General features: G+C 55.1%; 1 protein-coding gene across 1 annotated transcript; it reads left to right on the top strand.

Annotated features, from left to right (window-relative positions):
• Positions 1-1,394: 1,394 nt before the first annotated feature.
• On the top strand, positions 1,395-25,157 carry SARDH (sarcosine dehydrogenase). The gene is made up of 22 exons (XM_053996308.1): positions 1,395-1,664; positions 1,736-1,860; positions 2,963-3,278; positions 3,795-3,973; positions 4,422-4,601; positions 4,935-5,058; positions 5,228-5,328; positions 6,439-6,543; positions 6,924-7,053; positions 9,133-9,219; positions 9,336-9,426; positions 11,184-11,325; positions 12,814-12,897; positions 14,033-14,146; positions 14,660-14,798; positions 15,332-15,445; positions 17,091-17,238; positions 17,701-17,794; positions 21,871-22,033; positions 22,287-22,455; positions 23,555-23,690; positions 24,640-25,157. Exons 3-22 carry the CDS (start codon positions 2,969-2,971, stop codon positions 24,763-24,765), a joined length of 2,736 nt encoding a protein of 911 aa, XP_053852283.1. The 5' UTR covers positions 1,395-1,664; positions 1,736-1,860; positions 2,963-2,968; the 3' UTR covers positions 24,766-25,157.
• The last annotated feature ends 1,288 nt before the right edge of the window (positions 25,158-26,445 follow it).

Below are 26,445 nucleotides of genomic sequence, written 5' to 3' on the forward strand. Positions count from 1 at the left end.
GGCCACCAGCCAGAGCGTGGCCACCTCCCTCTGCCACTCTGGGGCTGAGCTCACCCAGCCTGGGGCATCCCAAAACCAGGGTCCAAGCTGCTGTGCCACCAGGGTGGGGAAACTGAGGCAGGGCCAAGAGGAGAGCTCAGAACAGCTCTGCCCAGCAGGACTCTGTGTGATCTGGGTGCTTTTGGTTCAGGGTCAGGTGCTGGTGGTGCTTCCCAAGCCCTGACTGAGGTTGTGGGGCAGAGCTGAGCCCACAGCTCGGATGAGGATGAGGATTGGGGTGGCAGAAGCAATGTTGACAGTCTGCAGCACGCCTGGCTGGCTCAGCCCTGCATTAACCACGTTTTCTGTGACCTAGAAAACTCCAGCTGGCGCCTGAGCCACTGCGCTGCTTTATTTTAGAATTAACCTAAAAATTATAAGGGGGAGATTGAACTGTGTAGGCTCCCTCTGCGCTGCACTGATCACCCCAAAAAATAACCCCCCTCATTCCTGCTCTGGAGTCACATCAAGGCTCAGAGGGGCTGGAGGAGCTGCCACGTTCCCCACGGTCCAGCCTGAGCTTGGTGAAGGGCTCAGGCTGCTGAAGTGGACTTGGGCTTGTATTGTTCTACGTCTGGTCTAACCCAAAGGTCATATTTATAATTTGGACACGCTGATGAAATGGTTCTGGCCTGTCAAACAGAAACACCCCACTGCAAACAGGAGTTTAGACTTGTTTGCAGCTCTGTGGTTGTTCTGAGCAATTTAGTCCGTGGAGAAGCCTGCAGGAGCTGGGGCTCTCTGTAAAACTGAGAAACCAGTTTTGTCTTTGGGAGAAGGAGGGGAAATGCTGCTGGAGACAGGGGATAAAGCTGGAATAAGGGAACCCCTCGGCTCAAACCCTTCCCAAACTGGGGCAGTTTGGATGCTGGGTACCACAGGGTGTCCAGCAGGCAAGAGCAGACAGATTGGGTACTGAGGAGCAGAAAAGGGGCTCTTCCACTTAAGCTGGATGCTTAAACCCCCCCAAAAAACCATCCCATGGCTGCTCAGAGCTCTACAGGGGTGGGGGATGCTGCCTGGGGGACCACGATGCTGCTGGGACCCCAATCCCTCCCAACCACCAGCCAAACCCTGACTCCACCCTGACTTCTGCTTCTCTGAGATACCAGCATGAGGCCCTTCAGCAGAACTTCCGTATCCTGCCCCAACAGGCCCTAATTCCAGGGCTGAGCCCTGAGCTGAAGGAACAACAAAATCTTCATGCTTAGAGATCGAAATCAAACCCTCATTTTTTCTACCCAACTCCAATTTAAATTTTTTTTTTTTTTTTTTTTTTTTTTTTTTTTTGGTGTTGCCACCTTCACTTTGAGCTCTTGGCTCTGGCTTAGGAGAGGTGTAAATTAATTTTATCTCTGTTCTCTGACTGGAGCCACTGGGAACTGCAGCAGGGGGGTCAGATGGTGCCTTTCCTCGCCGTGTTTGCTCTCTGGCATCCAGCTGACAGCTCCAGCCAGCCCGGGAGGCTGCGAGTCCCTCTGGCCCCAGCTGGGCTGTTTGTTCTCTGCTGGGCACCGAGCCGGGGAAAAAAGCAGCGTTTTCCTCCTTGTTTTGAATTTCTCCGCTCTGCCAGACTTTTTGTCGTGCCTGGGAAGCAGCAGAGCCACGAGAAGGGGGACAAGGAGGTAAGTCTCTCTCTTCTGTTCGCTCAGGCTGGCTCCGCTCGCCTCCAAGTGCTGGTTAATATTTTTTGCAGCAGGGGCCAAGGGGACGGAAGAGGAGGAGGAGGAGGAGGAGGAGGAGGAGGAGGAGAGCATCAGAGGAAGGCAGGGGCCCCACCACATCCCGGCAGGGAGAGGCAGCCCGGAGAGAGCCTTGCTGGTGAGTGGTGCCTGGTGGGAATGTGCTGTGGGCTGTCACAGGGATTCCAAGGGGGAGTCTGAAGCTTGGGGGGACAATGGGGGGACAGTGGGTGCTCTGGTGGCCGCGTGGCAGCAAGCAGGGGGTCTCAGGGGGCTGATCCCCAGGGCATGATCCCCTGGTCATGGCCTGTGCCTTGTGTAGGGGGGTCTGTGTTGGCCCCACTACACCCCTCACGTGCACCCTAAATCTTGTTCCAGGAGCAAATCCTGAGCTGTGTCCTCAGCCAGGACCTGCACAGGAGCTCAGTGTCCTCAGCCAGGACCTGCACAGGGGCTCAGTGTCCTCAGCCAGGACCTGCACAGGGGCACAGTGTCCACAGCCAGGACCTGCACAGGGGCACAGTGTCCACAGCCAGGACCTGACCCCGTTTCTCCCCCAGCAGCCATTGCCCCACCCTCTGATCCAGAGCAAACCTGGCACCTTCTCTGTGGCCAAACAGCTCCTGAGTTCCAGTTGGGGGAAAAAAAAAAAGTGGTTTTTGGAGCATGAGTGAGCACAGGGTGCCGTGCCCTGGGAATTCCCAAGCCCCCTTTTTAAGGGAGGGTGTTTGGGAGCTGCACACACACGTGCAACTGGGATCCCATTGCCCTGCTGGAAAGGAACCCCAGCTGCTGGAAAGGGATCCCAGGATGTGACCCAGGGCTTGCCCAACCTCTGCACAACACCCAGAGACCCCTAATTTCTGGTTAAAACCACGTGTTTTGGGCAGCCGGGGGGGGGGGGGTGTGTACGATACAACACTGAAAGCACTGTTGGGTCAGAATGAGTGTTTTTGTCCCTTGTGTTTCTATACACAGAAAAGCTGAAAGACAGAACACCAACACCTGGGTACAGCTCACTGGGATGTTTGACTTTGTTAATTCTGCTAATTTTCACTTAGGGACCACCGTTGGTGTGTGGTGTTTCATAATACCACTTCAGATGGACATTTTTAAAAAAGACAGAGGCACAATTTCAAGCTTTCACGTTCTCATTTGGCAATAACTGATTTTAGTACCTGTCGCGGTGAGGTGAGCAGAGGGGCGGCCAGGGACCCAGCGAGGTGTTTTGGGATGTGCAGGTGGCGATGTCCTGCATGAGCCGCGCCTGGCGGGTCCCCCGCCGCCTGCCAGCCCCCTGGAGAAGCCCCCGGCCCTTCAGCAGCGCCTCGGGCCCCACGGCCAAGAAGAGCGTCCCGTACCAGAAGACGCTGCGGGAGGAGGGTCCCGGGAGCGGCGAGCCCAGCCGGCCCCCGCCGGCCTCGGCACAGGTGGTGGTGGTGGGCGGGGGCAGCCTGGGCTGCCAGACCACCTATCACCTGGTCAAAATGGGGCTCAGCGGCGTGCTGCTGCTCGAGAGGGACCGCCTGACCTCGGGCACCACCTGGCACACGGCGGGTGAGTGGCGGGCACGGCTCGGCTCGGCTGCTGCCCGAGGTGGGCGCGGGGATGCTCGCGGTTTGGGATGTGCTGTGTCCGCGTGTGCTGGAGAGTTTTGGTTGTAAATGCTGAGAGTTTCTGCTTTTACTTCCGCCAGGATATTTTTTAAACGTCCCCTAAATTTCCTTTTTTTCCCCGCCCCAAGATTTATGTGGAGGCAGGAAAAAAACTACTTTATTTGCACAATTTCCACCCCCTTTTTAAAGCCACTTTTCTATGGCAGGGCGGCAGAGCTGTATAAGTTGGGGGGTTTTTTTCCACACTTTTGGGGTCCATCCACTCCACAACCCCTTTCCCCCATTCATTTAACGCCCAGAGAGAACAAAACCCGATGGTTTTGTAGCATTCCCACAAATCCACGAGATGGAGCACGAGCTCCGCAGGGGGACACACGAGGGTCCCCCCCCTGAATCCCGCTCGGGGTGATGGGGAGGTGACAGCGCATCTGTCGCGCCCTGTGCGTGTCCCCCGCAGGTCTCCTGTGGCAGCTGCGTCCCAGCGATGTGGAAGTGGAGCTGCTGGCGCACACGAGGGATGTGGTCAGCCGGGATCTGCCGGCCGAGACGGGGCTGCACACGGGCTGGGTGGAGAACGGGGGGCTCTTCATCGCCTCCAACAAGCAGCGCCTGGATGAGTACAAAAGGCTCATGTCGGTAGGGATGCACTCCTGGCAGGGTGGGCTGCAGGAGGGTTTTTTTTTTTTGTGGAGCCCCCAGGTCTCTGAATGTCCCATCCCTCACTGCCTTCCCACCTGGACAGCAGGTCCCTTCCAGGGCAGCCTCCTGACTTGCATAAGGCAGCCAAAATCCGTCAAGCTCCTCCAAAGTTGGCAAAATTAAATCCAGCCTCGGATTTTTGACCGTTTAAATAGTGGGAGCATCGTTTCCCCCATTGTGCAGCATCATTTTTCCAGCTGCACGGGCAGCTTGAATTCAAAACCAGGGTCATAGTCCCTGAAATCTGAGCATCACCCCATGCTGGATTTAGGGTTTGGGAGATAAACATGTCCTGGGATTCTCCTCCTCCTCCTCCTTCAGCAGCAAGTGGTGAACAAAGCTTTTGTTCCTTAGCTGAGCTCCGGGTTTTGCTGTCCCTTGGCAGCTGGGGAAGGTGTACGGTGTGGAGTCCCACGTGCTGAGCCCGTCCCAGACCAAGGACCTGTACCCTCTGATGAACACTGATGACCTGTATGGCACCCTGTACGTCCCCAAGGATGGCACCATGGACCCCGCTGGCACCTGCTCAACTCTGGCCAGAGCAGCAACTGCCAGAGGCGCTACGGTAGTTCTTAATTAGGAATTTACTCACTAATGCCTCTTGGTTTCATCCTCTGCCTTCCTCACCTTCTGCTTTCCCACCAGGGCAGAGCTGCTCCTGCAGATTTGGGTTGTTCCCAGGAAAGGCATTGTCCTCTTGGTTGGGTGACAGTGACAAAGCTGGCAGGAACCAGGGAAAATAGAGGGTGGAAAAAAGACCTTTAGGAGCAACACAAGGCACTCAGGACGCTGCTTAGGTTCACTTTTTGCAGATTTGGGGGCTGCATGTCGGGTGAGACAGGTTGTCCCCTGCCCTGGTGACCCTGCTGTGACTCTGCCCCTCTTCCTGTGCCACCAGATCATCGAGAACTGCCCGGTCACGGGCATCCAGGTGAGAACTGATGACTTTGGGGTGAAGAGGGTGCACGCAGTGGAGACAGTCCACGGGACCATCCAGACTCCCTGCGTGGTGAACTGTGCAGGTACGGGGGGCAGGGCACAGGGGAAGGGGTGGGACAGGAGCAGCGGCCACAACTCACGGGTGGCTTCGCTCCTGTGAGGAGGAAAGTCTGCATCAGCCCTTGTCCCCTGCAGCTGTCTGGGGCTGTGGGGGATGGAGAGGAGCTCAGCACAGGGTTGTTGTCCCTGCAGGAGTGTGGGCACGGGCCCTGGGCCGGCTGGCGGGCGTGCACGTGCCGCTGGTGGCGATGCACCACGCCTACGTGGTGACCGAGCGCATCGAGGGCATCCAGGTCAGTCCTGCACGCTGCAGCTCGGCTCCTCTGCTCTGGGGGACAGGGCTGGAGAGGCAGAAAAGACCCCTGCCCCTTCCAGGGACCCCCAGACCTGTGGGGCCTCCTCATTCCTGCCAGGTCAGGCTCTGCTCTCAGGGGAGTGCACACCCTCAGCAGGGCTGTCAGACCACCTTGAACAGTGTCAAATTTAATATTTAACGAGGTTACAACTGGCAAGATATTGTTTTTTTTCCTCAAGATCTCTGTGTTTGGTGTGTGATAGCAGCATTCATAAAGATCCCAGATCTTTCTGAGCAAGCCCCAGACCTGGCAGGCAGAGGTGTAGCTCTCCAAGCATTCCTAGACTGCCCCTATAAGTCTGTTCCTGCCATCTGGCTGCGGAGAATTGCTTGGGAGTTGAAGGAGCCTTCATCCTCTCAGGCCCCAGTGCACTGAGGGTGACACATTAATTAGTTTCCATCCTGCTGACACAGTCTGTGCCTGACCTTTCAGCACGAGGTGCCTCGTTGTACCATGGTCCATGATTACATTTCTGTCTCAGCGACTCCACCGTGCCGTACGCAGCAAGAAAGACTCCAGAGGAGAGGCTGCAGCTCGCAGACCTCGGTGCCTCCCGTCCCATCCACTTCATTCCACTTGTCAACACGGGTTGCAGCAGGCCCTACACCGGTTCTTCAGTGTTATCTAAATGTTTCCCCATCCATTATTCACAAGAACAAATCCCTCATTCTTCGTGCACCGCTGCCTGCGCGTCGAGCTGCTGCATCCTCCTGCAGAGGCGGGTGGCAGAGGAGTGATGATTCCTGAGCTAGGATCAACCACAGGGGCTGCTCCCCATCCCCAGGGCACCCCTGGGTGCTGCTCAGGTGTCTGTGTACGCTGCTCTGCCCACTGCTTGGCAAGGTTAGCTGGAGCTGAGCTGGGCGCTTTCTTCTTGGGGTGCCCAAATTTCGGTGCTGAGGGAGCACCCATGGAGCCACTCTGTGTCCCATCCTTGACAGGTCACTGCTGCAGGTGCCCACCTTGTGCCCTGGTACCTTGCTGGGTGCCATAGGGGTGTCCCCATGGCCTCCTCTGACCCCTGCACTCCCCCTCCCCGTGTTTCAGAACATGCCAAACGTTCGTGATCACGACGCCTCGGTCTATCTCCGTCTCCAAGGCGATGCCCTTTCCGTGGGTGGATATGAGTCAAACCCCATCTTCTGGGAGGAGGTGAGTGGAGCCGGGAGGTTTTCCGGGGGAACGAGGCAGGTTTCCAGGGAAGCCACCTCGGAGGAGTGCACAGCCCCCGCATTCTGCAGGCACCAACCTCTGGTGGCAGGTGGGGAAAGCAGGGGGAGCATCTCCCCTTTGGGGCAGTCTGTGGCACAGATATGCAGTGCAGAGGCAACAGGAGAGCCAGAGGCTGCTGTGCCCATCCCTCTATCTTTAATTCAGACTTCAGGTTTGTCTGGGTTGTTCAAGAAAACCCCAAAATCCCAGAGATTCAATGCAGCCTCGATTTTTCTTCTCCGAGGCTGCCAGAGATGAGGTGGTCTCACACAATCAGCCATCCTCTGTTCCGTGTCCTCATTCTTGTTTCTCCTCTTTAGGTATCTGAAAAATTTGCTTTTGGCCTCTTTGACCTGGACTGGGATGTTTTCATGCAACACATTGAAGGTGCTGTCAACAGAGTGCCAGTTCTGGAGAAAACAGGAATTAAATCCACTGTCTGTGGGCCAGGTAACGTGGCTGTGGTGACCACTGTGGTGGCACCGTGGTGGCTGTGGTGACCACTGTGGTGGCACCGTGGTGGCTGTGGTGACCACTGTGGTGGCACCGTGGTGGCTGTGGTGACCACTGTGGTGGCACCGTGGTGGCTGGGTTTTTCTGAAGATCTTGCTGGAGGAAAAGGGAAGCTTTATAACCTGGGGAGAAGAAAAACTCTCTGAATGCACAGAAAGTGCTGCTGGTCTGGCTGCAGTGGTGGCATCTTCCAAGGGGTGGCATTCCAGGCCTAGCCTGGGTAGAGGAATAGAATGACACATTCAGAGACTCACAGAATGGTTTGGCTTGGAAGGGATCTTCGGATATTATCTCATTCCAGCTCCACTGCCGTGGGCAGGGGCACCTTTCACCAGGTGCTCCAAGCCCTGTCCAACCTTGCCTTGAACACCTCCAGGCATGGGGCAGCCACAGCTTCTCTGGGCAGCCTGTGCCAGGGCCTCCCCACCCTTGTTGTAAATAACTTCTATCTTAGAATTCTTATTGATTTCTCATCATCTCAATTGTCCCTCTTTCAGTTTAAAGCCATTTCCCTGGGGACCTGACTGCCTTGGTTTAGTCTGGTAGTGAATGGATCTCCAGCTGATGTTGTGGCCACTGGACTGGAAAATTAAGAGGCAGATGTTTTTAAGCAATGGCTATTATTTTACCAAGTGTTATCTTCTAGAATTAATTTTACGACTTTCTCCTGGTCTAGTGACATTAGATTTACCCATATTTACATCCCTGGTGTGGAGTTAAAGCCATCCCTGCAGTGGCAGCTGGAGGAGGTGCCAGGCATTGAGCCCAAGCCTTGCACACTTGGTTTGGCCTTAAAATCCACTATACACTAAGAAATCAACTATAATAAAAGCCCTTTTTGCTGAGGCACTTAAAGGGAAACTCTTTGGGGTTGTATGAGGGGAAAGTAGGGCAGGTCTCGTGCCCTGCAGCAGATCAAACATGACTTGTACAAGGTGAGACCTTGGCCCTGGGTCCAGCGGTTTGATTGCACTGCGCTGTGAGCAGAGCAGAACTGGCTGCTGGCAGATGGATGTCTCCTCTTTCTCGTACAACAATGTCATTTTCCAAGGCTCAGCTCTCCTCCTTTTCTCCTTCTTGATTGAAACCAGCAGCCTGTGGCAGCTGAGTCATGCCGGGCTGAAGCAAATGGCAAAGGCTTTGTCCCCTCTGCTGTGGTCGCTGTGCCAAGGTCCCTGGAGCCCCCACCACCCATCCCAGGGCAAAGTGCTGGCAGGGGAGGTGCTTTGGCTGTTGCTCCATTAAATCCCTGAGTTTGTAGCCTGGAATATCTGTACAGGGATATTGGCACATGAGGAGCTGCTCTGGTGACAGTGGAATTATTCTGGCTCTGCTCCTGCCTTCTCTGGAGCAGTGGGATCAGGGGAAACAAACTGGACGTTGCTAAGTGGGGAAAGACCCCACTGAACTCGGTTTTCCCTCTCTCCTTTTACATGGATGGATGGATGGAGCACCATCAAACAGGGAGGAGGATTGCACACCTCTGTCAGGGGCTTTGCTGTCCTCCCTGGTGAGGATTTGTAGAGGGATTTCCATGGCTGATGGCCCAGTGGAATAGCACTGGCAGCTGGAGACATCATGAGCACAGGAGAGACATCCCCAGCCCTCCCTCAGCTGAGCCAAGTGGCTCAAAGTCATGGAATTTCCCAGCAGGAATTGACGAAGGTGGAATACACCGTAAGGAAATAGGGCCCAGATGTTAAAATGGCAACAAACAGATCAGTGCAGCCTCCTTGACTGGGGGTTTGGGAAGGAAAAAAGAGCCCTGACAGTGCCTCATGCACTTTCTCTTGGGGAATTCATTTTGCCTCCCAAATTTTCAGTCTAAGTCCATAAACCTGTGCTGGGCAGTGCCTGGTGTTGGTCCAGGTCTGGCCCCACTGACCTCTGTGGGAGCAGGACGAGGTCAGCACGGGAGGCTGCAGGAAACCCGTTTGTAAAGTGTGTGACGTGTCCCCAAAGTGTGTGATCCCCCCTGTCCTGGCCTCGCTGGCACATCCCCTCTCTGTTTTCCAGAGTCATTCACAGCTGACCACAAACCACTCATGGGAGAAGCTCCCGAAGTCCGAGGGTTCTTCCTCGGCTGTGGCTTCAACAGCGCCGGTAAGAGAGACCTGAGAGGGTCATACCCTGCTGGCATGGGATCCCAGGGGGGATCCTGGCATTCCACAGCCCTGCTTGGCCTCCTGGCCCCGTCTGCATCCTGCCCTGTTCCCCAGGGATGATGCTGGGAGGTGGCTGCGGCAGGGAATTGGCTCACTGGATCATCCACGGCCGGCCGGAGAAGGACATGTACGGCTACGACATCAGGCAAGTCACCCCGACTGCCCCAGCTGCCTCCACGGGCATCCCTCATCCCTGCTGGTCCTTGGGGATGCTTCCAAGGCAGGGCTGGCATCAGGAGTGGGTGTCCAGGCAGCGTGTGTGTCCCTCCAAGGAGCTGGAATCAATTACAAGCATTAAACTGAATGCACACGTGGGGTTTCTCTCATTTGCCTCATTCCACTCCCACACAAACAGCTTCCATCAGGCACAAGGAGATCGTGGTGGTGGGGAAGGACGGGGTAATTATGTTTGGGTTCTGTTGTTCAATTAGTACCGTGCCTAATCCTCTAAGTTAATAATCAGGGGGATGATTTCAACAGCACAAAGATTAGCTCGGCCCCCCTCTGCAGCACCACCCGGGCTGGGAGTTGTGACCGTGCAGATGTTGGCTCAGTAATTGCTTTTGACTTGCTTGATTGTCTTTGATTGGGTTTGGGCTTTCTTACAGGGCTGCAGTGACAGCAACCACCTTGTCAGGGACAAAGCTTTGAAAATCTCACGTTGCTTTAGTGGCCAAGCTGGTAAATGCCACGTTGGCTTGGGCTGTGGGAGTGAGGGGCCTGCAGAGATGGGGGAGATGCCTCCAGCTGCCCCCTTCCACCAGCTGGGCTCGGGATGGGGATGGAGAGATGGAGACATCCCAGGCTGGGCTCTGGGTTGGCACCAGCACAGCCCCCCTGACCCCCAGGGACCCCAGCCCTGCTCAGAGCAGCCAGGGGCTTTCCACCCAAACATCTCCCATGTCCCATGTGCCCTGTCATCAAGCTGTCAGTCCCATTCCTTCCTTTTGGTGACAATTACCAAGCTCCTCTTTAAATAACTCCCTTTTCCACACATTTCAATATTTATCCTCTCAGAACATTTGCTTGTAAATATTTCATCTGGCAGCTGTTGCCCGCTTGCTGCTGTCAAAAATTCAGCTCGTTGGTGAAGGGGCTGAGGCTGATGGGGCAACCAGGGGTGCTGGTGACATGCCATGTGTCACCTTCTGCCAGCAGAAGAGGCAGCTGCTCTCACAGCTCTTGGGGAGCATCACTTGTATTCCCTGCAGGGCTCAGCCCCATGCCCTGCCTCTCCTCTGCACCCAGTCAGCCAGGAGGGGAGCTGAAAGTATCATTTTAAAAGTCCCTAGAAATGGCATTTTGTCTTTCATCCCCTGCCTGGCTCCCTTTCTGCAGCCCTGGGAAAGGTGCCACTTGTACCCAAGGCTGCTCCCCGTGAGTTACAGATCTCTGGGATTAACAACCTGACCGTGGGCTGAGCTGGCACATTCCTTCAAGGAGATTTTCTGTTTGGAAGATGAAAATAATTCAAATGAATTGAAGATATTTTGGGGTTTATTTATATTACAGCCTGGGGAGAATTGGGTGAGAAATATAAGGAATGTCCAGGGCTCATTCCCTCATCAGGGCTGTGTTTAAACCCTGGTGTGCCCTGAGGCTGGTCCCATGTTGAAGTGGGGCAGGATTAACCTCAAGTTTCATTTTTTTCCTATTTCCCTTCCTCAGCAAGGCTGTCTTCTGCTCTGGGGTGGGGCTGGGAGCTCAGTGGAGGCTGCAGCTCCCATGGTCAGCACCGTGGCATGGCCAGCACCGAGCCCTGCTTGGCTCCTCCGCTCCTACCCACGAAACTGGAGCAGGAATTGCAATTTTACACCAGCAGCTGCATCCACACCTGCGTCTGGTCAAGAAGGCCATGAGCTGTTGGGCTCATCCAGCTGTTGCCATCTCCTTGCCTTCCAGGAGGTTCCACCACTCCCTGACCGACAACAACCGCTGGATCCGGGAGCGCAGCCACGAGTCCTACGCCAAGAACTATTCCGTCGTCTTCCCCCACGACGAGCCCCTGGCAGGGCGCAACGTGAGGAAGGACCCCCTGCACGAGGTGGGGACACGGCCTGGGCTGGCCCCCACAGCAGCAAACAGGAGCTCACAAGGAGTGCCTGCAGCTGGGTCGTTCCCCAAAGCCTCTGAGCTGCCATCCGTCCATCCTGGGGAGATCCCTGCCCGATCCCAAAGCTCACTGCGTGGATTTCTGGGGCCATGGGGGGTTTAATGGTAGAGAGCCTGAGCATTCCCATGATATTTAACTCAGCAGATGTGGATTGAGGACCTGGTGATGATCACTGGGCAAGGGAAAAGGGGAGAGGAGAGCTCCGAGGCTGAGTCTATCCCAGGGGCAGCTGAGAGGGCTGAGGGTGCTGAATGCTCACAGGAATCTCCTTCCCCTGCTCACAATTTAGCAGGAGTTTCTCCCCAAAACAAGATTTCTCAATGTGGAGTGGGGCACAAGGAGGGTGTGGGAAGAGGGATGTGCCTCTGTGGAGGTGGTTTTGCCAGCACTCCCTAAGTGGTTTTGCTCCCTGGAGCCACCAGCCAGGGCTCCCTCCTGCTCCAGCCCCTTCTTCACACAAACATCCATAGGTGAACGCTCTCAAGATGCAGCACTTGAGAGAAAAACCCAATTCCCAGCATTTTGCTGTGCCAGCAGCTCAGAACCCCCCAGATCCCTTGAGACACTCAGCTGGACTCAGCACCAGAGCCTCATCCCGCTGCCAGCCCAGCCCCAGCCCTGGCAAAGCCACATTTCCAAGCCCGTTCCTGCTTCTCTCTGATTGACATCACACCATTCCTCTTCCAACTGGAGGGCAGAGGCTCAAGCAGTAAAACAGACACCCCTGCCTGCCGGCCCCCGGTGTTTGGTTGACAGCTCAGTTGTTTTCTGTCACTGAGGATGCAATTTATTTTTTAATAGCACGTCTAATAAGCGATGCCCACTTGACTGACAGCCTGCTATTTATCCATGCAGCTCCAGAACATGTGCTGTGTTTTATAAATAGGCACTGAATGATTTCTGAGATGTTCAACAAAGTCTATTCTTTTCCAAACTGAGGCTCCAAACAAAAATGTCTTAATGGATCCCTAATTAATTGCGTGCAGAGAGGTTTTCCTGAGAGCACAGAGGAGGAATGAGAAGGTTGCTGTATAAATATTAGATGTTGTTACATAATTACTTCATAAACATGGTGGGGAATCTTGCTCTCTGCATGTAGCATCTTTTGGTCAGTAATTCGGGCACCCTAGGGCAGGCTTTGGTGGGGTGCACAGCTGGGCTGTGGCTCTCTGCCCCTTGACCACCCTTGAGGAAAATATCCTGCCTGAGGGGGACAAAAATCAGGCAATTCTTAGGTTTGACACTGTTTTACAAGACAAACTTCAGGGCTGATTTTGGCTTTTGATAGCCAAACCAAGGGGTCACAAGTCTGGTCTTGAGCCCATGTGTGCACCCGAGGATGGCAAGCCTGAGTGCTGCTCAAAAAGCTGTGAAAGGGCTTTTTTTAAAAAAAAAGCTGTTCCAATTTCTTCTGTGTAGGAGCTGCTGCGGCAGGGCTGTGTTTTCCAGGAGAGGCACGGCTGGGAGAGACCCGGCTGGTTCAGCCCTGGGGGAGCAGCCCCGGTAAGAACACCTGGGGTTTTGGGGGGTCTTCAGCCTGGAGAGACCAGCTGTGGTAGGACCCATCACCGTGAGCAGGGATGGGTGGGGATCCATCACTGAGGGCAGGGATTTTGGGATGGAGACCCCTCACCATGACGGGGATGCTGAGGGGCGAATCCATCACCATGGGCAGGGGTGTTGGGATGGGGATCCATCACTGAGGGCAGGGATGTTGGGATGGGGATCCATCACTGTGGTCAGGGATGTTGGGATGGGGATCCATCATTGTGACAAGGGATGTTGGGATGGGGATCCATCACTGTGGTCAGGGATGTTGGGATGGGGATCCATCACTGGGGGCAGGGATGTTGGGGTGGGGATCCATCACTGAGGGCAGGGATGTTGGGGTGGGGATCCATCACTGTGGTCAGGGATGTTGGGATGGGGATCCATCATTGTGACAAGGGGTGTTGGGATGGGGATCCATCACTGAGGGCAGGGATGTTGGGGTGGGGATCCATCACTGTGGTCAGGGATGTTGGGGTGGGGATCCATCATTGTGGTCAGGGATACTGGGATGGGGATCCATCATTGTGGTCAGCGATGTTGGGATGGGGATCCATCACTGGGGGCAGGGATGTTGGGGTGGGGATCCATCACTGGGGGCAGGGATGTTGGGGTGGGGATCCATCATTGTGGTCAGGGATGCTGGGATGGGGATCCATCACTGAGGGTGGGGATGTTGAGATGGGGATCCATCACTGTGACAAGGGATGTTGGGATGGGGATCCATCACCATGGGTAGGGATTTTGGGATGCGGATCCATCACTGAGGGCAGGGATGCTATGGACTCATCCCCATGGGCAGGGATACTCTGATAGGACCCAACCCATGGGCTGGGATGTTGGGATGGGGATCCATCACTGTGACAAAGGATACTCTGGTAGGACCCAACCCATGGGCTGGGATGTTGGAGGGAGGCTCCATCCCCATGGACAGGGATTTTGGGGTGAGAGCCCATCCCTGTGGTGATCAGGGATGCCAGGGTGGGGACCCACCACCAAAGCCATCTCTCCAGGAGCGGGGTGAATATGCCAAGGAGTCTTTTAGCTTCGGCCTCACATCCTCTTCCTCCCTGTGCCACCTCTCCCCCAGGTCCTGGATTACGATTACTACGGTGCCTACGGCCGCGAGCGCCACAGGGACTACACCTACAACCGCCTGCTGGGTGACGAGTACACCTTCGACTTCCCCCCTCACCACGACATCGTGAGTGGGGCTGACAGCCCCTCCTGCCCTGCCAAAACTCCCGGGGACCTGGGGGACTTGGAGGCGGCAGAACCTGCGCCCCAACGCTGCTTTGGGGCGAGTTGGTGATGCTCGGAGGGAGGGGAAGCTCTGAAACAGCGAAAAGTGTCCCAAAAAAATATGAGGAGAAATGTGTAGCTCGTGCTCAGAAACCTCAGGGGAGAATTATACTGCTGCTTTCCGAAAGTGTTGGGAGCAGCTTGGGGAAAAAAAATCCAATTTGATCAAATTTGGGTGTTATTAATGATAACTGTCACTGAGTTAGCGAGGTGAGGAATGGGATCAAGCACTGGGGATGGCCTGTCAGGCTGGCTCCAGCAAATACCTGATTCTCTCAGGAGCATTTTGAAGCCCTTAAAGGCACCAGGCAAGTGTCTGATATCATTTCCCGTTGCATAAATGGTTTAATTTGTGTTTCCCTTTGTGGGCTGAGAGCACGGCTCAGCCTCAGCGCCGTGTTTGCTTTAATTGCAGATCAAGAAGGAATGTTTAACGTGCAGGAATGCCCTGGCTCTCTTTGACATGTCTTATTTTGGGAAATTCTACCTGGTTGGACCTGAAGCTACGAAAGCAGCCGACTGGCTGTTCAGTGCTGATGTGAGCAAAGCTCCAGGTGAGCAAAGCCTCAGCTGCTTGTTTTGCTGGGGAAATCTCGCCCCAAAACAACCCATAGGAGCCCAGATTGGCTTTTCCTCTCGGTGCTGCCTTTGCAGAGGGTTTGGGAAGAGGCTGCTCTCCCTGTCCTCACCACAGTCTGGGTTCTGCCTCGTTCACACTGCTCTGAGCTCAGGATAAAGAAGGGAGGTTTCCCTCTGGCTCCAGCTGTGGCTCACATCTGGAGGTGCGATGGGTTCTGGAGTAAATCAAGCACAGCCCTCGCCAGCTGTGGTTTGTTGTCCCCTTTTCCGAGGCTGGGAAGCAGCTTTGGGCATTTTCAAGGATGCAACCTCAGCTCCTCACAGAGGAAAAGGAAAAATGCATCATTCCTTTCCCCCTGCTGGTGCTGGGACACCCCGGGTCGGTCAGGGCAAAGCCAGGATCGGTGATTTAATGATGAGGAGGCCTTTTCCTGCTGGCCAGCTCCCCGTGCCCCGCGGCTCCGTGCCAGGCTGGCTGATGGGCAGCGGTGCCCGTGTCCCCCCGCAGGCTCCACCGTGTACACGTGCATGCTGAACCAGCAGGGCGGCGTGGAGAGCGACCTGACGGTCAGCAGGATCAGCCCCGGGGCCCCGGGCTCCCCCCTGGCCCCCGCTTTTGAAGGTAAAACCCGGGGATGCTGCAGGGGGGAGCTCTGACTGTGTTCACCCCCCCCCCATAGTTAAATTCCCAGGTTTTCCCGCTGTCTTTTCAGCCGTGTCAATGCACACAGAGACTTTTCCAGTCCTGGGCAGGTTTGTTCCAGCACCTCCTCCCTCCCTGCCACGCTGGAGGGGCTGCAGGCACAGGGCTGATTGCATTTTCCTAATGGCACCACCTGGCTTTTTCCACCTCTATCCTTCGGTGCCTGTAACCCGATTATGGCCCCTGTCCCCGGGCTCATCGCTGTTATTGGGTTTGTCCAGCCTGGCTGGCGGCTCTGACCTCTGTCCGAGCCCTTATCAGCTGCAATTAAGGGGGACTGAAAGGCGGCAGAGCAGCCCTGGGGGCAGAAATGGCATTAGGAGCGGTGAGGAGGATGCTGAGCTCGGCTCCGGCCGGGCACAGGGTGTGCTCTGAGTGGTCACAGAGCCCTGTCCCCACGCTGTGTCACCCTCAGGTGTGCCACGGGGCAATCTCACCAGGCTGTGTCACCCTCAGGTGTGCCACGGGGCAATCTCACCAGGCTGTGTCACCCTCAGGTGTGCCACGGGGCAATCTCACCATGCTGTGTCACCTCCAGGTGTGCCACAGGGCAATCTCACCAGGCTGTGTCACCTCCAGGTGTGCCATGGGGCAATCTCACCAGGCTGTGTCACCTCCAGGTGTGCCACGGGGCAATCTCACCAGGCTGTGTCACCTCCAGGTGTGCCACGGGGCAATCTCACCACTCTGTGTCACCTCCAGGTGTGCCATGGGGCAATCTCACCAGGCTGTGTCACCCTCAGGTGTGCCACGGGGCAATCTCACCACACTGTGTCACTCTCAGGTGTGCCACAGGGCAATCTCACCAGGCTGTGTCACTGTCAGGTGTGCCACGGGGCAGTCTCACTGTGTTTGTCCCAGCAGCATGAGGTGCCTGTGATTTTTCCCTCTGTGTGGGAGAATCCTTTTTCCCTCCTGTCTGGGACACTGGCACAGGAAGCAGGGTGGGAAGTGGCTGGCAGAGCTGCAGGCTTTGTCGGGCACTGGAGGTGTTTAATCACAGCAAAGTCTATTTTTCCAATTACAGTAGGTGGCTGCACTTATTATCATTATGACAGAATACCAGAGAGCAATTTCGTAGTGGCAGGAAAGACAGAGGGAAGATTGATTACATATTAATCAGCTCTCAAACACCATCCCTAGGGATTTTTCCACCCAGGATTACTGAGGAGGTGAAATTCTTCCTTGCATACGGTACAATTCCGTGTAGGAATGGTGCTGTAGTGGTTATGGGCTGGTCACTGTAGCATTCCCTGCTCCCACCTGTAGCTCACAGCTCCCTCCACACTTGAGGGTCTGTTCTGTACTGGGACAAAAGTGCAGATGCTTTTGCCGTTGTTCTCAAGGAGTTCTTTTTCCTGTGATGCTCACACACACTTTCAAAAAGCAGAGCCCCAAAGCCTTCCCTAATCCCACAACTCTTTAACCCCCCTTTTTATTGGCAGTCCCCAGCCAGGGCTGTGCAAGCTGGAGAGGCTCAGGGCTGCACTTCAGGCTCTGCAGAGCAGAACCAGCCCAACCCAGCCCTCTGAGCCCTGAAAGGCTGCCCGGGGCTGTGTTCCAGGGGATGGCTACTACCTGGCTATCGGCGGGGCTGTGGCTCAGCACAACTGGTCCCACATCACCACCGTGCTGCAGGACATGAAATTCCAGTGCAAACTCCTCGACTGCTCCGAGGAGCTGGGCATGATGAGCATCCAGGGCCCTCTGAGGTGAGCGGTGTGGGGCCCTCCCTGCAACCTGACCACGGAGGGGTGGAGGGAGGGATGGAGAAATGCAGGGATGGAGGGAGGGATGGAGAAATGCAGGGATGGAGGGAGGGATGCAGGGTTGGAAGGAGGGATGGAGAAATGCAGGGATGGAGGGAGGGATGCAGGAGTGGAAGGGGGGGATGCAGGGAGGTTTTTCTCAGGTGCAGGTCTCCATGCTGGGCAGGGGTAGGTGTGAGCCCCACGACACCGAGTGCTGATGTGGCTGAGGTATCACTCCACTTCCCATGGAACTGAAATTTCTTTTGAGGCTCTCACAGCATTGCACATCAGCCACCTCAGCTCCTCTTTGGAGTGAGCAGTCTGTCTTGCCAGCAAGATGGGGGAGCAAGTTTTGGGGATAACCCTCAGGGCAGGCTGGCAGCCGAGTGCCCTCACTGTGCCCACTTTGCTGTTTCCCCACAGCCGTGCTGTCCTCCAGGAAGTGCTCGACACCGACCTCAGCAACGAGGCCTTCCCCTTCTCCACACACAAAATCACCACGGCTGCAGGATGCCAGGTAGGAAGGGGCCACTCCTCGAGCTGCCCAGGGAGCTCTGGGCTCTGTGCACCCACCAGCCAAGCACAGAATCCCAGACTGGTTTGGGTTGGAAGGGACCTGAAAGATCATCTTGTTCCACCCCTCTGCCATGGGCAGGGACACCTTCCACTGTCCCAGGTTGCTCCAAGCCTCATCCAGCCTGGCCTGGAGCACTTCCAGGGATCCAGGGGCAGCCACAGCTGCTCTGGCCACCCTATTCCCTCTCTCTCTGTTAGGAATGTGTCTGCCTCTTTGTTGCAGAGAGGTTTTGTTGTGGTTTTCGTAGGAAAAGGCCAAAACCCAGAGTGAGAAAAGGGTGTTATCCTCCCTGACTGCCTGGCAGGTGCCATCCTGCTCTCCCAGCCCTCCCAGTGGTGTCACACCACTGAGCCTGGGGAAGGGACAGGGTGACTCATGGCTTTGCAGTGATGCCAGAGGAACAAGAGACATCTCCATGGATTAGGGCGAGCGCCGGTGATGAGATCTACCTGACACTCCAGACACTTTCCATTTCCCCTCCTCATAAAAAAAACGGGGACAACTTAATGCAAAGCTTGTCAAGTGCTGGCAGTAGGGACTGGGCAGCCTGGGAGCTGCTGTTTGATCACAGCAGAAGCCTGGCAGCCCTAAGCTTCCTGTGCAGGCACAGATCATCCTGCTTCTGCCCAGGCTTCAGGGCTCATGCCCTGAAGCTGTTGACTGAGCTTTAACACCCCAAATAGAAGGCTTGGTGACCATGGAGTGTCATTTTTCTCAAAGGAGAAAACCTGCTGCTGGCAGCTTTGGGTACCAGGGAAAAGCTTTAGCAAGGATTCTTGGAGAAACTCTGGTTTCTCAGTGATGTCTATCCCGTGTGAAATATTCCTGTGGTTGCAAAAACACTTTGAAGAGAGGGTGGAATTTGTACCTGCTCCTTTCCATGGGAAGGCTGGGCAGGCCATGATCCCAGAGCACCCCTCTCCTGCTGGATGAGCTGCTGGGAGGAGGGACCGTGCCCAGGACTCGCTCTGGCTCTCGGGCTGGAGCCTGGTGGGGGATGAAGGAGGTGAAGGTGAAGCAGTAAATCTCATAAAAGGCAGCAGGAGAGCCAGGAGCTGCAGCAGGCTGGATGTTAAGGAAATTGGGTTAAGCCACGTGCGGCCACTTTTCATTCAGAATTAAAATGGCTTTAATTCGACTGCAGCTGCCTGCTGAAGAGATTGCTGCTAAATCAAATTAGAGCCTCTTGATTTGTGAGCAACAGCCTGGCCAGGCCTCAAAGTGGTTTAACCAAGGTACAGATCTTGCCCAAGTCAGATTAATCTCCAAACCATTGCCACCAATGCACCCTGGGCTTTGGGTGCCCAACAGCTCAACCCACAGCGAGTTCAGTGTCCCTTGGAAGGCCTGGGGGATTTCAAAGCCAATCCACTGGTGCAGGTTGTCCAAAGTGCTGGATTTTAGTCTCCATTAATCCTCCCCACACCCTCCCTTGTCAGCCTGTAGCAGACTGATATCATCTTGTAATAATCTGCTTATGCCCTAAGAAAGGTGTAGAAATGTTCCTGTCTCCACGGGTGTGATGAGTTTATTTGCATTTCACTTCAAGTTTGTTATAAATAATCTGGTCCTTCAAGGAAGATTGAGCTGGCAGGAGTTTTGTGGATTCTTTGGAGTGTAAATTCCCTGATGGACAGAGGAAAGCTCTCCTGCCTGAGGGGTGTGGGCCCTGCTGCCAGGGCCACCCTTCAGGAGGTCTCCATTGTCCCACTGGACAATGAACACCAGGGACCCCATCCCACGCTGGAATTAGAGTGGGAAGATTTCTCAGGGCAGCAGGCTGAAGCCTTTGCTGATATTATCACCTTGCAGGGGGATTAAACTGAACCCAGCATCTTAAAAAAGTTATCACCGAGATTTTCCTGCATTAACTCAGCAGTTGAACAAAATTAGCTGGAGTCAAAGGAGAGTTCCAGCAGAGTTAATGACTCTGGAAATTATGGATTGGTTTGTGAGTTTATATATAGAGTCTCTCATTGTATGGAACAGCAGAGAAAGGTCCTCCTTTGAATCTCACTGCTGGAGACAGGGGAAAATTCAGGTTTTCATTTTCTACGGTACCTAGAATGCTTTTGAATTGCTGCACAAAAACCCAGGAATGGATGTTATTTCACAGCTCCAGCTGGAAGAGCTGTTCCTATAGGAATCCAGCAGAGCTGCTGAGTCCAGCCCTTAGCATTCCCTTCCGTGGTGGGATGTGACTCCTGCCTGGGGTTCACACACATGGGGGCGACCCCAGTCCCTCCCTGTGCTGAGCTGATCACTGGCACCCCAGTTTTCCAGGGTTACCTGTTTTCTGTGGGGCACTGCTCTCGCTGGGATGCTCATTCCCCTGGAGCACTGGTGCTTTGAGAGGAAGTTTCTCCCAGGAGTAACTTGCTCTTGATTGTAAAAAGCACTTTAACTGCAGTCACAGACGGGGTTAATGAGCCGGGAAGTTGCCTGTCAATCCCCGGAGCATCTCCTGCTGCAATGAAGATGAAAGCTGGCTTGCAGCAGGCTCTTCTCAGGCTGTTTCCTAATTAGATGACACCTTTGTGTAGAGGAAAAGGCCTCTCTGAGCCCCTGGTGCCCGTGCTCCTGGGGAAGGGAGTGCCAGCCTTTGTGCCTGGCCAGGGACCAGGGCAGGGCTGGCTCCTGGCACGGCTCCTCAGGGGGAGCCTCAAAATAAATTCCCCATCCACACTGTTCCTTCCTCCTCCCCACTCCTGTGGCAGAGGTTAAGGCTTCTTACAAGCTGCTTTAAACTCTGCTCGAGGATGTGATTTTGGTGCTAGGGGAAGCAGGAATGGATTTGGGCTCTCAGCTGTGCCCTCTGGCCATGCTGGCAGCACAGAGCCCAGGCAGCCCTTGGGCACTTCTGCCTGCTTTGGGCAGCAGCTGCTGGTGTCTGTTTGCATTTGTCCCCGGGATTAGAGAGCACAGCTGGCACCGCTCTGCTTGGAGCAAGAGCCCAGCAAATGGCAAAATGCAGCTTCTGCCCCAAGCACAGCCAGAGCCAGCATGGCCAGGCCAGCCCGAGGCCACCAGAACCAGCCTGGAAGTGTGTTCTGAGTGGGAACAGCTTTGTTAACAGGACAGATCACAACCCAGAGCAGAACTCTGGAGTTAATCTCTCTCCCAAAGCCAGCTCTGTGTCTGCAGTGGATGTGTACCCAGAGGGATGAACCAGAGGGGTTTTGTGGGGGAGGAAGTGGAGAAACGCAATGGGATGAATCAGAGGGAAAGGCAGCTCAGACTCAAGGGCTGTCTCCAGGGAAGGTGCCTGAGTTGGGCCAGTCCCAGCTGGCCTGGAAAGCTCTGGGAATGGAGACTGTTCCAGAGGGACAGCAGGAGGGTGCCTGGGTGAGAAGCTGGTGGAACACAGGCAGGGCAGGCTGTTCCCTGGGACTGCAGCCAGGCTCCATCCCCGGGAATGAGGCTTCTCTGGAGAAGCACCCAGTCCCCTGTGCTGATCTGCTCATTCCTCCTCGGAGCTTCTTGCATTTGGTGTGGAGCTAATGTGACAGCACAGCTTTGGGACACAACCTCCATGGGGAACCCTGAGCATTTCCTGGTGGGACTGGGACATGGGTCAGGGCACCGGGCTCAGCCCCTGCCCAGGAGCCTTGGGCTCCAAGAAGGAAACATCCCTGGAGAAGGGTCAGCAGTGATGAAGTGCCCCAAAAGCAGGACAGTCCTGCTGGGGACCAGCTTCCCTGTCTCAGTGGATCAGCAGAGGGAGACAAAAGCTCGGCTGGAGCATCACATCTCACCCCAGCCCTGGAGTCCATAGCCAGAGGATGCTGCAGCAGCCACCTCTGCCCACTGGCACTGATGGTAGCCAGGTTTGAGGTGCCAGGCTTAGAAATTCACTCTGAGCCTGTCTTTGTGCAAGAAAGGAGAGCACAGAACTGCCTTCCACCACAAGGCTCCCAGGCAAAGCTGGCTTTTCCCCTGACGTGGGAGCGTGTGGCCTCTCCCAGCCCGCACAGCCCAGCTCCACCACGGGGATGTTTGCCCTCTTGCCTTTGCAGGTGCGGGCCATGAGGTTGTCGTTCGTGGGCGAGATGGGCTGGGAGCTGCACGTGCCCAGGGCTGACTGTGTGAAGGTTTATCGGGCGGTGATGCAGGCAGGAGCCCGGCACGGCATCGCCAACGCCGGCTACAGAGCCATCGACAGCCTCAGCATCGAGAAAGGTCCTCGTTCTCCTCTCAGCTGCACTCCCTGCTTTTCCTCCGGGGGGGAACCAGGGCAAGGAGCTTTTCCTCAGCTTCAGGGTGGGTCAGTGTGACCGGAGGTGTCTCAGAGTGCTGAGAATTCCCCTGTGTGGGCTCCTCTGCAGGGTGTTTTATCCAAGTGAACGAGCCAGCGGGTGTCCAGGGGCAGGGGTGGTGTTTTGTCCTGCTGCTGTGATGGGGTCAGTGGGTGACCCGTGCTTGCTCCCTGCAGGGTACAGGCACTGGCACGCAGACCTGCGCCCCGATGACACCCCGCTAGAAGCAGGGTTGGCCTTCACCTGCAAGCTCAAGTCCAGCATCCCCTTCCTGGGCCGGGAGGCTGTGGAGGCTCAGAAAGCCAAGGGCATCTTCCGCCGCCTCGTGTGCTTTACCACAGAGGAGTGAGTACCTCAGAAGAGTGAGTGAGTACCAAACAGGAGTGAGTGAGTACCACAGAGGAGTGAGTACCAAACAGGAGTGAGTACCACAGAGGAGTGAGTACCAAACAGGAGTGAGTGAGTACCACACAGGAGTGAGTAGCACAGAGGAGTGAGTGAATACCACAGGAGTGAGTGAGTACCTCAGAGGAGTGAGTGAGTACCACAGAGGAGTGAGTGAGTAGCACAGAGGAGTGAGTACCACACAGGAGTGAGTACCACACAGGAGTGAGTGAGTAGCACAGAGGAGTGAGTGAGTAGCACAGAGGAGTGAGTACCACTGCTGGCTCTGCTCCCTGCTGCAGCTCCCAGCCCAGGAGCTGCACCCCTGGAGCAGCACCTCCACCGAGCCCACCTGTTGGTTTTCCTGGCTATTACAGAAATGGGGTGACTGAGAGGTGTTTTAAAGGATTTTATTCTATTATCAGTTTCAATGATGGGTGAGATATAAAAGATGTAAAACTCAGTGCCATTTCATCAGAAGCTAACCTGTTTCTTGGTTACAGTACTTTATAAATGTTTTTCAGCCTAACAACGCTGTTATTACTCCTAACACCAAACACCTATATTTTTACCCCACGTGGTCCTGCTACCATGCATCTTTCACAGTTCTCTAAAATATCTGGTCTTTTTGCAAGGCTGCATTTTGAAACTTGTTGAACCTTGTTTCCAGTTCAGTGTCTCTCTCAGCAATGTTATCCTTACAATTCTTTAGAAATCAATTTCTCACACCCACCCAGCCCTTTGCACAGGTGCCACACCTGGATGTGTGCAAGGCTCAACCAGCTCAGCTGTTTTCCGTGCTCTAATTCCATCTCTAATTTAAGTCCCTCCTCAAATTCCCTGTTGGATGTTCAGTGGGAGCTGCAGGTGGTGTGAGGGTTGATGTTGTTTCACCCGGAGGTTTTGCAAATTGGGCTGGAATGACTTTAGGTTCAGCACGGAGAGGTGAATGAGCCCGTGGGCAGTGGGAGCCCTGGCAGGTGGGCTGGCCTGGGGCAAAGCCAGAGCCCTCTGCCCCGTGGAGGGGCTGTGCTGTGGCAGCTCTGCCCTTGCCTTGCAGGAAGGTGCCCATGTTCGGCCTGGAGGCGGTCTGGAGGGACGGGAAGGTGGTCGGCCACATCCGCCGGGCAGATTTTGGATTTGCCATCGACAAAACCATCGCCTACGGCTACATCCGAGACCCTGCAGGGGGCCCGGTGAGTGCAGGGTGCCTGTGCCTCCTTCCCTGCAGTGGCACAAACCCACTGCTGTCACCTGGGCTGGGAGATGGGACAGCAGCTCCCTCGTGCTTCCCTGTGCAGGCTGGAGGGTGAGGGATTGGTGCCAAAGGTGGTGTCACTGTCACTGTCACTGTGTGAGGAGCACGCAGGGCTCGAGTGCTGCCTCGGGTGGTAATTGCAACCAAATATTTAATTGCAGTAGCAAATTCACTTATGTTGTAGGGAGCAGTGGCCAATAGGAGCAGGGCAAGATTTTAATTAACCCTGGGAGACTCCTGGATGATCAGTCAGGTGCCCTCATTAAGCAGTGTGCTGTGGGGACAGAGGTTGGGGTGACATCCCCAGGGACCTTTTCTGTGCCAACCAAGAGCTGTGTGTGTGCTGTGATTCCTGCTCTTGCTTGCCTTGGCTTTTCATCCTGCAATCCTGCAAGAGTCCCAGGGCAAGTGGCTCTGGGGGCCAGTTGCCCCTGGGAACACCCTTTTCTCCCAGTGATAAATGTTCCTCCTTTTCCTATCCTTTTCTTCCTCTCCCTCTCCCTCTTCCTCTCCCTCTTCCTCTTCATTTCCCTCTCCCTTTTCCTTTCCCTCTCCCTTTTCCTTTTTCCTCTCCCTTTTCCTTTTCTTCTCCTTTTTCCCTTTTTCCTCTCCGTTCTTCTCCCCTCTCCTTTTCCCTTTTTTCTTTCCATCATATACCTCCACAGGGAAAAAAAAGAAACTCAAAATTTTCAAACACTGCATTTTTTTTTTTTTTCTTAAGCAGGGTGCTTTTAACAATTCTCTTCCTCCTTTCCCCACATCCTCTCGGGGTGGCAGAGCCGGGTTTTCTGCAGAGAGCAGATGTGTGGGGCGGCTGGGAGCTTGCCCAGGGATGGGGCTGGGATGCTGGCACCCTACAGGGGATTTTCCATGGCTCTGCCTCACAGGTTTCCCTGGATTTTGTGAAGAGTGGCAGCTACGAGCTGGAGCGGATGGGAGTGACCTTCCCGGCCCGAGCTCACACCAAATCCCCGTTCGACCCCGACAACAAACGTGTGAAGGGCTTTTACTGAGCGCTGAGAGGACAGAGGAGCTGCCGGCTGAACTGCCGGCGCCACTGCCCCTGCTGGCTCCGGGCTCAGCTGCAAGAGCCGGGCAACCTCCTGCAACTCCCCAAGTCAATGTGGGTCGAGTTAGAGGCGAGGGAGGAGGAGATTCCAAGAAGTGCAAAGACTCTGCTGCTCTGTTTCCCAAGTGAAGCGGTGCCACTGCAGCAATAATTCTTTTCCATGGGTTAATTGGTCTGCAAACGGTGTTTGGTCTCACTGCGTATGAAGTGGTTTCAATTTTTGACTTTGCTGGAAACTCTTTCCCCCCCAAATGTAGTTTCACGCTGCCTGGAAATTATTATTATTATTTTTTTTTTTAAACTAGCTCTGCTGTTAATACAGCTGGAGCCTCCAAACCTGCCGTCCCTCTGGTCCCTTGCTGTGTCTGTCCCCACTCCCATGGGTGTCACCTCATCCTGGCTGTGTCCTGGGGACTCTGCTGGGGTGGGGGCCGTGGAGGGAAGGGGCAGGAGTGCAGGGACATTGCCCAGGCTCACGCCGTGGGTTCCCCTCTGCCAGGGCTTTTTGTGTGTCGGAATCATGGAGCAGCTTGGCTTGGAAGGGACCTCAAAGCCCATCTCATTCCATGGGTTCCATGGGCAGGGACACCTTCCCCTGTCCCATTTGCTCCAAACCCCATCCAGTCTGGCCTTGGACACTTCCAGGGATCCAGGGGCAGCCACCATTTTCCTGGGCTGCTCCTGGCTGTGGTGTAAGGTGGCCAGCGGGGGCATGGCCCCACAGCTGCCCTCAGCCCCATCTGCTGGCAGCTCCCTGGTCCCTTGTGGCATCTTCCCAAAGGTCACCTTGGAGGTGGCTCCTTTTAGCTCCCAGCAGAGAGAGGGGGGTGCTGGCAGAGGCTGAGCCGTGAGCTCCAACCCCTGCAGCCTCTGGCAGCTCAGAGCCAGCCTTGGGGGCAGCGGGGAGGGCAGCAGGGAGGGTTTGCCCTCACATGCAGGCAGCCTGTACTGAAGGGAAGGATCAGCAACTCCCCATCACCATCCCTTGCTCTGGTCCCCTCCCGGGCTCTCTGCTGAAGCTTTCACCCGCCTGAAGAAATAATCTCACTCCCTGCTCTTCCCTTTTTCTCCCTTGACTAGGTTTGCTTGGGTCATACCCTCTTCAGAGCTGATTTCAATTCTTTGCCCTTATGCCACGAGCGCCACGGGCAAGAGTGTGAACTCTGAAATGCTTTTGTTTTACTGAAAACATTGAAAAACAAGATTGAGATGATTTTTTTCTCGTGAATAGGAGGTGGCTGCCCTGCCTCTGGCAGGCACAGGACAGGGGAGGGGGTGGCTGTGATCCTGTTCTGAGGGAAGGAGCATTCTGCCTCCCTGCCAAGCCAGGCATCCACTCTGCCTGGAAGATCAGGTTTTGCTTTAAAAAGCCTTTTCTGGTGTGCTGTGCTCTGACCTGAGGTTTCTCTTACACCCAAGGTGGCTGGGAAGGAAATTTGGGGGCCACTTGGCCTGGATCCCACCTGTCCCAGGGCAGGCCACCAAGCTGGGAAGGACATGGACTCTCCTGAAGCACCTCCATCCTCTCTTCTCCTCCTGAATGTTCTCCATTCAGAGCTCAACAGCAAAAAGCAATTTAATTTACATTTAGATATTTAATGGAGCGATTTTTCCTGACAAAAGA

The sequence above is a fragment of the Vidua macroura genome, chromosome 21 (assembly GCF_024509145.1).
Source record: "Vidua macroura isolate BioBank_ID:100142 chromosome 21, ASM2450914v1, whole genome shotgun sequence".
NCBI lineage: Eukaryota > Metazoa > Chordata > Aves > Passeriformes > Viduidae > Vidua > Vidua macroura.